This window comes from Oreochromis aureus, linkage group 3, assembly GCF_013358895.1.
Source record: "Oreochromis aureus strain Israel breed Guangdong linkage group 3, ZZ_aureus, whole genome shotgun sequence".
Taxonomy (NCBI): Eukaryota; Metazoa; Chordata; class Actinopteri; order Cichliformes; family Cichlidae; genus Oreochromis; species Oreochromis aureus.
Window position 1 is genome coordinate 95,938,765 of NC_052944.1, and position 15,594 is coordinate 95,954,358.

Sequence of the window (15,594 nt, forward strand, 5' to 3'; positions counted from 1 at the left end):
AATGAGAATAACATGTAATCACAAACTTTGCTCAGTGCTTCAAGGAGGAGTGCTAACAAGGAGGTCTTTATACATTGGTGAATTCAAGAAAACTTTTAGTTCTTCCACTGTAAGTAGTAATATAGCTGTGGCTTCTTTTTTTTTTTGCCCCACCACCCCACGCATTCATGTGAGTGCATGTACGCGTGCGTGGCCCCCCTGTAGTAGGCGGCTTTGCTCGTTCATGTGAGTTCAGGGGTAGTATGACTAGGTGAGAATACGTGTTTTTAGAAGTATCACAAGAAAAAGTTTATTTGTAAAGGGATGAATGTTATTTGCTGTACTCTGTTTAAAAACTACTATGCTCTGTCTCTTTTGGAGAGCAAAAGAAAGTGAAATGATCGTAAACTAGTTAAATTAAATCACCTATGTCCAAATAACAGCACGCTGAGACATATGCGATCCTTAAAAACAGTTTAATTAAAACACATAATGGTTTCATTAAATTAAACGCAAATTAAAAACTTATGAACTCACATGAACCCTGAACTAAAAAAAAACAGCAACAGCTATATTACTACTACTGTAAAATATCCCACAAATTCTACCTGTGCAGGTAGAATTTGGAGGTGAAAAACTGATTTCATTGATTTTAGAATAAGGCTGTTACATAACAAAATGTGGAACAAATGAAGGGCTGAGAGTATTTTCCAGATGTTCTGTAACCAAAGAAGCAGCAGTCACACTGATTTTAATCATAGAACTGATCTGAGATCTGAGCATCTGTGTTACTGACTCTGCTGCCAGTAAAAATAAATATCAATAATCAAGTCTTTAAAATCTCTATTCTGCATGAAAAATATCAGGATAGACTGTGAGCCAAAACTGTGCCAGGTCTTCACAGTACTACTGTTAGTAATCACACATGAGTAACAGAACATGTTGTGTTATTGTCTGTCCCAATTGGGCCTGTGAGCTGCTGGTTTTCCTGCACATGTAAGAATTTCTGTATCAAATCATCCAGATTTAGTAGATACACCAAAAATTGTACCAATAAGATCCTATTTTCTTCTTCTTTGGTGTTCATGTTTTGATGTTTCCAAAGTGGTTGAATCTAGAAAACATTACCACTATTTTATCAGCTTTCAGTACTAGAAAGATCTTTTCTGTTACTCTTTAGTTTGACCTCTGACCTTTATGATCACAGGTGTTGGGTTTCTTACCTTTGACATGCAGCTGTATGTCTGTCAGTTTCCGTTCCTCCCTTTCATTTCTGATGGAGCAGGTGTAGTTGCCGCTATCAGTCAGTCGGGGTTTTCTCAGAGTGAGGCTGAAGTTTAAAGTGTCCAGAGCATCAGGCCTCATTGATGTGCGCCCTCTGTAACGCTGGTTTTGCCCTTTAAGATCATCCGTTTCCTCTCGTCGTAGGTGGACAGATTTGGGGTTGAGATCATTGCGAGTCCACAGCACTGTGGGACTGTCCTCAGGTATAAAACCTGAGTACTTGAAAGGCAACAGGACAGATGTTTCCTCCTCATACACCTCCACCAATGGAGCCAGGGCATGCTGGGAAACTGGAAGGAGACACAAGCACACACAACAAAAACATGTTCATGTGTATGCAGTGGATTTTTTCCTTGGGTTCATATAAAGTGGTTTCAGAAAGTTGCAGAATATGTAACGTCACTCTCAGCCATGTTTTATGAAAAGTATTCAAACATGGATTCTTTCTATCCAACAAACACTGAAAGGACGTCAAAGATGTGAAAGAAAACTGATGGATGTCTGAACAACACTGAGGTGAAAGGAGGAAACCATCTCTTATTTATATCTACATTTGGTTGAAAAATGAACACAGATACAAGCAGATCTGTGCAGTGCTAACAACTGCACCACAGTCCATCAGTTTTTAATAACTAACCTCACCATGCAACAACATCAAATGAGGCAGAGACACACACACACACACACACAGAGAAAACAGTTTATTAGTAAATAAACATCTCAGTGTTTCAGCACATAAAAGTGTTACCACTGACAATGTTACACAGAACTGGCAACACAACCAATTTTCATCTGTATCATTGGACACTTCTTCTGTTTTTGCCATAGTCGTTAATCCTGTCAAACGTCACTACACTCTGGCAGGTTTGTGGTTCTATCAGTAAGAAACAGACGTCTGGAACACACAGATAGTTCATCTTAAACAGATATGAACTCAGCTGTAACCCTGTGAGCGCCCTGCATGAAGTCCCAGAGGGAGTTATAAGGAATAAAGTCAAGTACAGTCAGTTTACATCCAGTAAACTCATGTTACAGACTTTATGTTGTCTAAAAGCACAAACAGCTGTGTCGTTGTGTTTGCATTCAAAGAGCGCTCTTACCGAGGACGAGGAGCAGGAGTGGCAGCAACATCTTCATCTCCAGTTAAAGTCCTGATAACAACAACACGCAGCTGCTGATGCACTAAAGGTTTGGTGCTCTTAAGAGAACCTGATCATTTCCTGTTGATCCTTCAAAATAAAATATTTTTTATAGCAAATGACTTTCACTATTAGGAGAAACAACATGCAGCCAGGATGTGTGGTGCTGTTTGAGTCATGTGAAAACATAACTTTGTTTGTTTCTTCAGTTTTTATGTATTAAAGTAAAAAAAAAAAAAAAAGGTAAGTAAGAAAAACGGAAAAAAAGGAAAAAAGAAAACTGAATAACGACAATCTTCATATTTAGTCTAATAAATGTATTTTGTTGTTACATTTGTTCATAAAAATTAAAAAAGTCTCATATCTAAAGACTTTTAAACACAACACTGAAATAGCCACAAATGATGGTAAAACGAAGGGGGGAGAAGAACTATCATGGGTGCTAAACACTGAGTCATACAAAGAATATATATGCATTGTGATTGAGCTAAATGTAAATACTATATTGACAATGAATCAGAGTTTTAAAAGAGAAAAATAAGTAATTATTTTGTAATAATTGTTCTATATTTTCAATCTCAGTGTTTAAGTGACTCATCAGGAAGTTAGACCGTGACCGTTTGGATGTGGTGAAAAGAGGAAAAGAACATAAGAGGAAAAGTGTTAGAAGTAAGAAGAGTGGGGTAAGAGTGAGAGGTGGAGGAAGGAGGGACAAGCCTGGACAACCGTATAAAAACACCGTGTCAGTATAGAACCTACTCATGTGTTAACCACACCTTACACCACAGGGCAGGGATCCTGCTGGAACACAGCTGGCTCCTTTAAATACAGAGGACTTACAGTGGTTTATAGTGGTGGTTACTCACCTCTGTATGGTCAGTCTGCTGACCTGTTTCTGTGTTTGTATTCTTCCTCCTCTTATCCTGCCAGGAACCAGTTTTAAACTGACTTACCTGCTGGGATTGTTGGACATACAGACCATGGATTTTCTTTTGATAGCCTCCAAAGCATTGTGGGAGCTGAAGTTTCACAACTCTGAGCACGTTCATTTAATAAATGTAATTTACCCAAAAACAAACAAACTGAGAAGAAACATGTAAATATGAAACCATGAATATAAATCTTCAGAAGTAGTTCAAATTATTCAGTTTCCTTGCAGTCAGTCAAATTAATCAATGACTGATGCACCCTAGTTTATTACTGATATCAAGTTTCACATAGATCAGTGCTTCTCAAACCTTTCACAATGAGCACCACCTCATAAAATGTATGGCTCTTGAGGTACCAGCCTTATGACCCACATTATAGTACAGTAGTATAGGTGTATTTAACACCACGTACAGTTTACACAAGACAATTTTATTTCTTATATGAATGTTATTTATTTTAACTGTCATAAACAGGATGTGTGACATAATGATAATAATAACAACTTTACTGCATTGAAACATTCACAGCAGGTGGGATATTCGGTCTTTAAGTGATGACCTGATGAATCCTGCTTCTGGGTCCAAACTACTCTGTTTATTAAGGCTGTTGTGTTTTTAACATGTTTTAATGCTTTGTGTCTTGTTCTATTTAATCTCAACAAGCCCCTAAAAACAGTCAGTGATCACTGTTTGCCTCTCTCGGTTTTTATCACCACTGTTCATTTTAAAGCTCAGTTTTTAAAACCTTACGATGTAACTACAGCCCATGCAGCAGTATATGAATGACTAACCTCGTATTGTGGAAGGATTATCTCAGTTGTTCTCCTGACTGAAGTTTGATCTGTTTACAGCATCCTGCCATGCGATTGCATTTGTCCCCAACCTTTGGGAACCCTCACGTTAGATTTTATCGAGTGGAAAAAAGTTAGTGTTCATCCTCCAGCTTCACTGTGTTTATATTATGCTAACCATAGCTGTGTAGCTAGCCACCACATACCAGCTAGCCCAACTTCAGTAACACTACAAACACCACTGCTGTTTAGTTTTTCAATTCAATTCATCTATCGCCAAATCACAACAACAGTCGCTCAAGGTGATTTATATGTTTTCTGTCTTCATTAAACCTCGCTGGATCCACTGTCCACCCGCCGTGTGATGACCTTCCTCCGGGAACCCCCCATCCAAGGTAAATACACCACTCTCAAGTCGCTGCTTCTGCGGCAACATTTTCTCTCCGACGCAGAGCGGGCTGAGAAACTACTCTCTTTCTCGGGCCTGGGTGATGGTACCGCTCTCGAGCTCATAGAGAGCACGCAGAGAGCACGCTGTCCTTGGTAGGAATGGATGACGCTGGATTCCTCTTTACTCATGTCTTCCTCTGACAGTTATCAGCACCAGTGTGAGCTGGCCTCATCAACTCCCTGCTGCTGGTCTCAAAGGATTATCGCTCTTCTGGCTACTAGGAGCTTCAGCATCCAGGTGATAGTTCCGACAGCATCTCCTGCACTCCCACCGATTCTCCTGGGGGACTCCGACTCATCGATGGTGGTTGGGATCACGGCACGGAGGCAGCGTGAAAAAGGGCTGTGTTTTTACCATCAGCATTTTGGTCAGCTTGCAGTTTTAAGGCCAAGGGAAACGAGCCCACCAGCACTCTGTAGCAGCCACGACCGCTGGCAATAAGGAAAGGCTGCTCTTCATAGAGGACTCACGCTCGCGGAAACGTTTTCTGGTCGACTCCGGATCCCAGAGGAGCCTCGGGAACTCTCGTGTCATCTTTGCATACCTCCACAATGGTATATTATTTCATCTTAATTTTGGGGGGCGGGGGGATATTTCCCACGTACCACCACAGGGAGCCCAAGTACCACCACTGGTACGTGTACCACAGTTTGAGAATGACTGACATAGAGTTTATCTTCTTACACCAGCTGCTGTTCACTGTGAAGAAAGATTATGTCCAGCAGAGATGTGGAGAAGACGAGAAAGCTCCATCAAGGACACAGAAACTGTTAGCGTCCACTCGTCACCTCAGTCTGAGTCAGCATCAGGAAGTCCAAACTAACTTCATCTGTTCTCATGTCTTCATCTCAGTCCTTACTGTGCTCAGCTTTGTGCTAAAGAAAATACAACACGGCTCCATTTACAGCAGAAAAACTCATGAGTTTACAGGCTGACTTTAATGTGTTTCTACACATGCTTGTCCTCTGGTCATGTGATCATGTGGTTTGTAGGAACGCTCCTCTTCCTCAGAGGATCCACCTGTGCTTCCTCTCCTCTCTCCTCCACCTGTTACAGTGAGGGAACGTCCTCCATGATGGAGGAGCTGCTGGAAAGTGCTGAGAGTTTCCTCCAGAGTGAGACCTCTGTCACAGTTCAGAGGACCTACGGCAGCAGAGACCTTCATGGACACTAAAAGTCTCAAACACACAACAACAACATCACACTGTCTCCACTCTGACATCACTGATCAATAATCAAAGAACACACAGATCAAACTGATTGATCAGCCATCAGAGGAGTCGGATCAATGGAGCTGCTTCTGTTCCTGATGTCCCCTGTTTGATCCTGGACCTGAACTCTCCCTGCAGAGGAGACACAAGACAGTCAGACACACACACACACACACACACACACACACACACACACGATCAATTAAATAAATGAACAATCAAACAAGCAGATACCTTTGACTTTGAGCAGCACAGTTTTGTGTCTGTTGATCTTCTTGCTGTAGACCACACATTCATACTCTCCACTGTCTCTCTCTGTGGGGTGTTTCAGGGTCAGACTGAGGTCTCCAGTTTTCAGCAGGTCTTCATTCATCTTCGTTCGGTCTCTGTAAACCTGGTGCTGTTTGTCAGGCTTGTCCAAGGAGTTTGTACAAAGGTGGGTGTTATAATCACTGTCCATCCACATGACTTCAGCATCTTCAGGCAGGTTTTGTGTGGTTTTGAAGGGCAGCTGGACAGACTCCGCCCCCTCCTCCACCTCCACCTGACAGACTGAGAGGACAACAAACACAACATGAGCTGTACTATCTATCCGAACTCCTCCATTTGTACAATCCCAACAGAGCACTAAGATCTTCCAAACAGATGCTCCTAACACAACCGAGGTCTCGACTGTAGTCCAGAGGTGATCAGGCCTTTGCTACCGCAGCACTTAGACTCTGGAATAACCTCCCTGCTCTTATTAGCACCTCCAAGTCTATCCCGTCATTTAAATTGCGTCTCAAAACTCATCTTTTTACTTTGTCTTTTGATTCAAACTAGTTGACTATTATCTTGGTTGTGTTGTCACCTATGTTGTTCTTTTGCCCTGTTTCTTCTTCACTGTTTTGTTATAATTGTCTCAAGCTACTGCTCTGTCTGACTGTGAAGCACTTTGTTCAACTTTGTTTTTAATATGTGCTATAGAAATACATTTTGCTCTGACTCCTTCCAGAACATTTAACTCTTTGTCAACTTGTTTAAAAACAGCTGTGTGATAAATCACACAAGAATAGTTTATGTGATGAGTTTCAGTTTTACAGCCTCTGACAGTGGACTCATCTCTGAACTTGTCCTTTTAGACCTCAGTTTGAAATTGCTGATCACAACATGTTTCTATGGAGACCAGCATAGTCGGATTGCACTGGGATGAGTCGTAATTTTACCGATTTAAATCTGTTCATGTAAATGTGGAGACTTCTCAACGTGTTAAAAATTAGAAAGGGTTCACTGCTGTGCTGATGATAGTAACATTTATCTATTAATCCAAACGATACAAACCAGTTATTTTAAATACCAGCGTGTCCTATAGACAAAGACCTGGACAACTTTCTACTTGTAAATTCTGACATATCTGAGAATATTGTCCTCTGCATTATCTTGGCCTTCAGTAACACTGAAGAAGAAGAAGAATCTTGGAGTCATATTTGACCAGGATAAGTCCTTCGACTCACATATTAAACAAATATGCAGGACTGCTTTGTTTCATTTGCATAATATCTCCAGAATTCGGACAGACAAACAGAAGCATCCTGTCTGAATGATGTTGCAATAAAAGCTCCCTGAAAAGCCTTCAGGTGATCCACAGTGTAAGTGCTGACAAACAATACAAAGACAAACCATCTTTCTCCATATTTGATGCTCTTCATCTGCTTTTTTAAATTTAAATCCTGCTCCTCACACGTCTTGAATAATCCGGCCCCAACATACTGTAAAGCCTCACAGTATTATATTATCTGAGGAGAGCACTTCACTCTTTTAGACTGCAGGTTTACTTCACACATTTGAAGAAATGTTTACCTTCAATCAGCCTCTGATCAGCACTGATTGAAATATTTGGCGATAACAGATAACAGGAGTCAAACTTACAATATGACCTCTGACCTCTGACATGTATCTACAGCACTGAATTTATTTTATTTTATTTGAATGACCTGAAAATAGATTTAAACTAAAAGCTTTTAGAAATTGAACTCGAAATTGAACAACGATATGGCCTTTGACCTGTATCTACAGCACTGACCTCTGACCTTTGACATGTATCTACAGCACTGACCTCTGACTATCAGCTTCACTTGTTTCTTCAGCAGGATGTGTCCCTCCCTGCTGTAGACGGTGCAGGTGAAGGTCTTTATATCTCTGTCTGTGGGGTATTTCAGCGTCAGACTGAGGTCTCCAGTTTTCAGCAGGTCTTCGTGCATCTTTGTTCGTTCTCTGTAACGACTGTGCTGTTCTTCAGGCTGGTCAGAGCCGTTCTGAAACACATGGACCTTCCTGTCTTGTCTGTCCATCCACTGCACTTTAGCATCTTCAGGTAGGGGAAGTGTGGCTTTGCAGAGCAGCTGGACAGACTCCACCTCTGAATCCACCTCCACCTGGGGGACTGAGAGACAGAGGAGGAAGCGTTTGAGAAGCAGTGTTAAAAGTCCGCTTGGTACTGCACCTTGTTTAGACTACGTTACCCATGATGCACCTCAGTATTGTATTTCCGGTTGTGAACACGTTCAGTGTGGTTCGGCGCTGAACGTGAACGTATTTACCTGCGTCCCTGTGTGAGTTAATACTGTGTGCGTGGTTACCACGTGAGTATTGTAAGATAAGAGTGATGTTTAACGTTATCTGTGTTATTTGCTAAGTAAGAAGCGAGTCCCATTGCTATCACTACGATGCGGCTTTTGGGCTACTACAGGCAGCCTTGGCTCAGTCCATATTTCATTTCATATATAACTTACTGTTGTGGTGGATGTAACTATGTACTATCTTTATGGTTATTGCCTGAGTAGTTGTAATCTGCAGAGGTCCTGTTTGACGATGTATACACGGGCAAAAAATTCATTTATGGTCTTAGGGTGCCATCTAGTGGCTATATCATCATAGATTGTATAACATTCAGCTGGAAATGTGTTCTTTCTGTTTACAGATGACCACACACACACACACTCTTCACCTACACTTTACTATATTACAATTCGGTCACGCCCTACCAATGCTGTCCATCCTGTTGATGCCATCTGCCACCTCCTTTATTAAACTTCTTTGAACTACATCGCTGTGGAGTAGGGCTGCCACAAACGATTATTTTGATAGTCGACTAGTCACCGATTATTTTTGCGATTAGTCGACTAATCAGATCATGCATCCATTGGACGTAAAATGTACAGCTTATTTCACCAGCATGCATCTGCTCTAATATAACTATCATTAACTTACAGCTTTAAGTGTTTAAGATATGTGCTAACAAAAAATAAAGACAAGATGATAGTTTATTAAATTTTAATGAAATTTGCAGATTGTTTCAGTGAAGTTTAATAAACTCCTTGCTATCTAAAATATAACGGGACACCGGAGTATATTCTCGAGCATCTCACACTTCTGATAATCAGTTGTCTGCTTGACGTTTATTCAGCTGTGTAAAAACTATAACTTTAATCTCAGCCAAACAGATTTACGCAGGAACACATAAAATACTAAAAAAAAAAGCCAAACAATAACATTTTTAAGTTATCTAAGTGACTTATATATCATGTTTAACCTGAGTAGTGAAAGACGGCGGTGGGTTTTAAAACGATTTGCCCGGAGTCCGGTGTTCTCACCGACTCTAGTGAGCCTTGAACCCCGGCTCGCTATCGAGCTGGTGGGTAACAGACGTCTCCGAAAACGTCGGAGCGCTTTTGAAAATATGTGGTGTCTTGATAAACTGAGCAGATATTTGAGGTTTACACAGCTACATTCTCGCCTGAAAATATGTTAAACGTTTATTTTGTGACCCAGAAAAAATAATAAGAGTAATATTAAAACTAACTAGCTGCCGCCATTGTTGAAAACTGAGCAGGGCCGCGCTATGAATTCTGGGACACTGCTTCTTCTTCTTCGGGGTTTAACAGCAGCTGGCATCCTTGTACATGCAGTGCTGCCATCTTCTGTTTCAGTCCGTTATTACACTCTTAAATCCTACTACTTATTCCTGCGTCTTTTGGGATCTTACAAAGCTTCAAACGACGCGTCAACTATTAAATTAGTCATCGACGATTTTGATAGTCGACGTAATCATGACTAGTCGACTAATCGTGGCAGCCCTACTGTGGAGTACCATTCCTTCTGACGGAGGTCCACTACTGAAGCGTGATCAGCAATCAGTGCAAACATACATTACAAGCAGAGTGATGAGAAAGATCAGCAATAGACTGAATTCTTATTTATTTTCATTCGAAACTATTTGAGACTTTTTGTCTTTATTGTAATTTCATTATAGAAGTGTCCTAAGGTTTTAAGCTGTATGATATTTCCTTGATTCATAATTAATTGTTATACTGAAGCCGAATAAGGAAAAAGATAAATGCAGCACTGTCCAGTAAATTGTATTATCAAACACACTGGTCTCCTTAAAGGAAACAGGACAAAGAGAACAATGATCTCAGCAGATCCTTCATGTCCACCCTTGACTGTGGTGATCACAGAGAGGTTTCTGTGATAAGGGGGACTCAGAGGTGGTAATGTATTGCTGTTTGGTAACACTTATAATACGGCCTGTGAATACGGCACAAGCACCCTGTACTTTCTGGGGTGCATGCCACTTATTTTATTGGAAAGGCCACTAAGAAAGGAATTGCCTACATGCAAATCCAGCCTACATTCCAGCCAATTGCCTGCATTGCATTTAGACAATTGGCCTGCAATATAGGAATTTGGCAAAAAAAAAAGAACTATAGCTGTAAAAGATTCATAGAAGGTTAGTATGACGGAAGATAGAGATGTTCTTACATGTAAAGATTGTGTTGATAAGGTGGAAGTCTGAGGTGTGAGCAGCAGTATGGCTTCATACCACGAAGAGCACGTCAGATATGAAGTTAGTTTAGAGAGTAAAGTACAGAGAAGGTCAGAAGGAGTTACACTGTTTCTTTGTGGATGTAAACAATAGCAGGTCCAGTACACTGTACTTGCGTCTTGCTACCTCCAAGTAGCATGTAATTACAGGGTACTTATGCCTTGGAGTAGTTTAGAGTGGAAGGACTACAGCACTGACCTCTGACTTTCAGCTCCACTTCTTTGCTCATCAGGATGTTTCCCTCCCTGCTGTAGACGGTGCAGGTGTAGGTCTTTGTGTCCCAGTCTGTGGGGTGTTTCAGGGTCAGACTGAGGTTGCGAGTTTTTAGCAGGTTTCTCTGCATTTTTGTCCGATTTATGTAAAACTGGTCCTGTTCTTTAGGCTGGTCAGAGCAGTTCTTATACACGTGAACTGTCCTGTGACCGCTATTCATCCACTCCACTTTAGCGTCTTTAGGCAGGCAAACTGTGGTTTTGCAGGGCAGCAGGACAGACTCCACCCCTGAATCCACCTCCACCTTGTAACCTGAGAGGACATCAAAGCACAACATGATGACATCAGCAGCAGCTGTGATGGTCACATGACCTCCCTGTCCCCTCCTTGGCTTCTAGTCTCAGTCAGATTGTGTCTCAGTTTGTTCCTGATGTGTTCCTGACTCGTTCTTTGGTAACTAGTCTGCAGCGTCCTGTAAAGTGCTGCAGACATGTTGGATGAAGAGCAGAAGAACAGACAGACTGAGCCTCCACAGTCGGCCATGTCTCACACACATCAGCACAGAAACCATGAAGATCTCATGTGTCTGCTCTGAACATCTGAAGCTCTCCACCACATGACTGAGCACAACTCAAGGAGGAACATTTACTGAAGCTGCTGCAACATTTACTGTCAGCACATGTTTCCATGTCAGCCTGCTGTTTACCACCACAGAAGAAGAACAGCTTGTCCACATGCAGCCTCTGTGTCAGATCAATGCAGTGAAGCACACACACTGTTTAGTAAAGTCATGTTGTGGAGCTGTTTCACTGATCAATGACTGAGTCTGAAGGAGGTTTTCTGACTGACAGGAACAAACCTGGAAGTTTCTCTTCAGCTCTCTGTATCAGCTGTTTGTAACTCTCAACTCTTTCAGCTTCTGGAACAAGTTTGTGTGAGCCACAGTCAAGGAGCCACCAGAGGACACCTGCTAACCATCGGCATTATGGGTAGTGTAGTAGGAGACACTCACCTGACATGAAATAGTGCCGGAAATAATATATGAGACCTCCAGAAACCACAAGAACAAGAACTAGAATAAGAAGAACAGCTGTGGCCCAGGGTGGAAATCGTTCTGTGGAGAAACAAAAAAAATAAATAAATTATGACCTCTGACCTTTGAATGTTGAAGTTAATCTGAGCCACTGACAATCAGCTCTGACCTCTGACATGTTGCAGCACTACTTTCTGTCTCAGGATGTCTTTGTCCCTGTAGATGGTGCAGATGTATCCTCCACTGTCCCTCTCTGTGGGGTATTTCAGGGTCAGACTGAGGTCTCCAGTTCTCAGCAGGTCTTTGTTCATCTTCGTGCGACCACAGTAAAGGTCGTCCTGTTTTTTAAGGTGGTCACTGTTGTTTGAATACACATGGGCCACTGTAAGTTCTCGGTCAGAGCGAGTCCACTCCACTGCTGCATTCTCAGGCAGATCAGGTGTTGTTTTGCAGGGCAAGATGACAGACTCTGACCCTTCCTTCACCTTCACCTCCACCTGCTGGTCTGAGAGGACAAGAAACCACAGTATCAGCTGTAGAAGCAGCAGAAGTAATACCGATCCGCCTTTTAAGTCTGACATCATTAGCCGTTTCCGGGTCCAAACTCCTCTTCAGTTCCCAAACTCAAACAAACACTAGACAGTTTTTAAATCTCAGTGATGTTGCAAACGCCTTCATCTTTAATAAAATGATCAGTGTAGCTGCTCTACCAGGCATCAAAATGGCATTTTAACTGTAACAATATGAACATACAGTGCATATTAACCCAGCTGGTTGTGCATTGTGCTTCTGGCACGCCAGAATGTCCCTTATTTAATAGTTAACAAGTTGTTAACCCTAGTCGAGTCTAAACACGGTACGATCTGACCTTGAGGGGAATTTGTTTCGATGTCCACTCCTGGGAAGATCAGCAACTTCTCACTGAACAATAATCGACTTCAAATAGTTTGGACATGGCTTTACTAACTTAGCAAATCATCAAACACAGACAGCTGACACTTGGTTGGACGGCTGAATCTAATACACAGCTCTGCTACTTAGCCTTGTAAGTCCTATGAAAGTGGTAAGGTTGGACTTATTTTTCACACACTGCTTCTCCTTTTTGGCCTGCGTATAGATACAAAGGGCCTGACTGACTTTTCTGGAGGATCCCTGGCCTTGTTGAAAACGCTGCCCACTGAAAAATTCTGTTTTAAGATGAGATTTCTCTCACAGAAGCAAATACTAAACCGCTGTTCTAGGATGGAAACAAGCGTTCCTCTCAGTGTTCCTGCCATCAGACAGCTGTCTTAGATAATTTGTGATAAAGGCCACACCTAAAAGATTCACAACACCACAAAGACATACGTCAGCTCTAAAAGTTTTGTATTGTAAGTTTTAATAACTGTAAATCTGTAAAAATATTGAGAAATAACAATAATACTAATAAATATAGTTTAATCAATAACCATTATTTACTCAGGAGTAACTTCAAAATAAACATGCTCGATCATAAATAAATGATCAGGCACAGTGTCACTGTAACATGTTCTCGAATCCAAATTTGTAAAACACAGTCTGAAAAAGTGTGTGTTTAAATTTTACACACGGACGTTGACCTGTGTGTACAGCAGGTGTTTGGGTTTGTTGCTGACCTTTGACCTGCAGCTGTACTTCTGTCAGTCTCCACTCTTTTTTCCCATCAGTGATGGTGCAGGCGTAGTTGCTGCTGTCAGCTTGTTTGGGTTTTGTCAGCGTGAGGCTGAAGTCTCTCGTGTCCAGAGCATCAGGAGTCATCGATGTGCGCCCGCTGTAACGCTGGTGTTGTCCTCTGAGATCATCTCCTGCCTCTCGTCGTAGGTGCACAGATTTGGGATCGAGGTCATGGCGAGTCCACGTGACTGTGGGGTTGTTCTCAGGCGTAAAACCCGAGTACATGCAGGGAAGCAGGACAGAGTCTTCCCCCTCATACACCTCCACCACCACAGCCAGGGCATGCTGGGAAACTGAGGACACAGAAACAGAATGTTAACTCCATGCTGTGGGTTTGACCCTGTCTTTACTACAAGTGTGATAATCTGTGGGGACGACACAGAGCAGCTTTACGTTAGCTAATCAAAAATAAATAAATGAAAGTCAAAGGAATGAAACTGAACTCAGCTACAGTGTTCAGTTCAGCTGGGTTACACTGTGTACAGGTTTATTTAATATTACTTAAAATGATAGTGGTACTTCTTAGAGGGACATCATTCATGTTTTTCTTCCACGTTGACCACAGGAGCTCATTATAACCTTATTATTGTGATATGTTTGAAAAAAACTATCACATGTTGTCTTTCATGGAAGTGGAGGGAACTCGACCCTTTAGAGAGGGACCATACGTATTACCGGCTCCTCATTTGTCTTTCTTTTTTGTCTCTGTTTCCTGTCTCCCGGTTTCATTTTTCACGGCGGGTCAGAGCGACCCTCAGCCTGCCGGAAATGCCCCTGTGCCTCCAAACACGTGCAAGCCACACCTGACGCTAAACACCAGGTGAAAACAAATCATGTCACGTAAACAGATTTTCACTGAACAGCAAACGATCTGACAGTAGATTTCCATAACTTATGTCAAAAGCTTTCCTGCCTGGAAAAACTCCCACACGTACCGTTCAGGAGGAGGAGGAGTGCGATCTTCATCCTGCTGTGAGGCTCAGAGTCCTGATAAACCCTCTGCTGACCGAGAGGACCCGCCTGTGAGCACTCAGTCCTGCAGTGTAACGATCAGACAGCATTGCTCTGCTGGGCTCACCCGGCTCTCATCCACAAACCGGTTTCACCGCCTCAGGGTTCAACTCACACACCGACACTCAAGCGCGTACATGGTGCACGCCTCACCATGGCAACTGTTCAATTAAAAAACTAGAGCTTAAGTTTTGTTTTCATTTTCAGATAATGGTGATGAATCAGAGTCAAGGCAGGTGTGTGTGCTTCAGATTCAAAGATAAGATTATTAGTGCATGCAGCACATGTCTGTTAATAAACAGGCCTGTGGTGTGGTGTGCAGGTCTTCTACACTTTCTAAGGTCATCTATTACTAATTAATAAAGGGTCACAGGAGCCTCCTACATCCTTCCTGCTCCCAGAGTTTGTGTCTGCAGCAACGAGTCCTGGGGTATTTCCCAGTGCCAAGTACATCAAGTATGTCATGTTCAAATTTGGTGTGATGGTAGATACCAATATGCAACATGCATTTGTCACCTTGGAAGTACAATATTCAAAGTGATTCCTGAAAGAAACTTTGGGACAACTGTTGCACAAAAACAAGGAGAAAGAGGACGAGTTAATACAGGCTGGAGAATCACAGTGTGACATGACAAAGAGCAAAAACATTATTATACAGTAAAATAACATAAGGTTACAATAATGTAACGTAATGACTGGGTGAGAAGGTCAACACAGTGAGACAAACCTCACCAACTCCTCCCCACACCACCTGTGACACAGGGATGGTGTTAGAGTCACGTCTATTCATAGAGCACACTGAGTGTTTCAAAATAGCAGATCAGACGGTTTAGCACAGGTGTCGAACTCCAGGCCTCGAGGGCTGGTGTCCTGTAGGCTTTAGATGTGTCCTTTATCCATCACAGCTGATTTAAATGGATAAATTAAACCTCCTCAACATGTCTTGAAGTTCTCCAGAAGCCTGTTTATGAACTAATCATTTGATTCAGGTGTGTTG

At 42.0% G+C, this 15,594-nt stretch overlaps 1 protein-coding gene and 1 long non-coding RNA gene across 3 annotated transcripts in view; one reads left to right on the forward strand and one right to left on the reverse strand.

Annotated features, from left to right (window-relative positions):
* Window positions 1-15,594, reverse strand: part of LOC116328660 — a 209,680-nt gene that overhangs the window by 112,233 nt on the left and 81,853 nt on the right. Inside the window, exons 1-2 of one of the 2 annotated variants that reach the window (XM_039608856.1) lie at window positions 2,364-2,462; window positions 1,203-1,553 (exon numbers count right to left, since the gene is read on the reverse strand). The exons of the other annotated variant lie outside the window; for it this stretch is intronic. Of the exons in view, the coding sequence (XP_039464790.1) occupies window positions 1,203-1,553; window positions 2,364-2,400 (388 nt within the window). The 5' untranslated portion in view covers window positions 2,401-2,462. Of the gene's footprint in view, window positions 1-1,202; window positions 1,554-2,363; window positions 2,463-15,594 lie in introns of those variants that run through there. 2 annotated transcript variants of the gene reach the window in all.
* On the forward strand, window positions 8,323-15,438 carry LOC120438504. The gene is made up of 3 exons (XR_005611956.1): window positions 8,323-8,405; window positions 14,333-14,406; window positions 14,491-15,438. It is a non-coding gene; the product is annotated as an uncharacterized LOC120438504 (long non-coding RNA).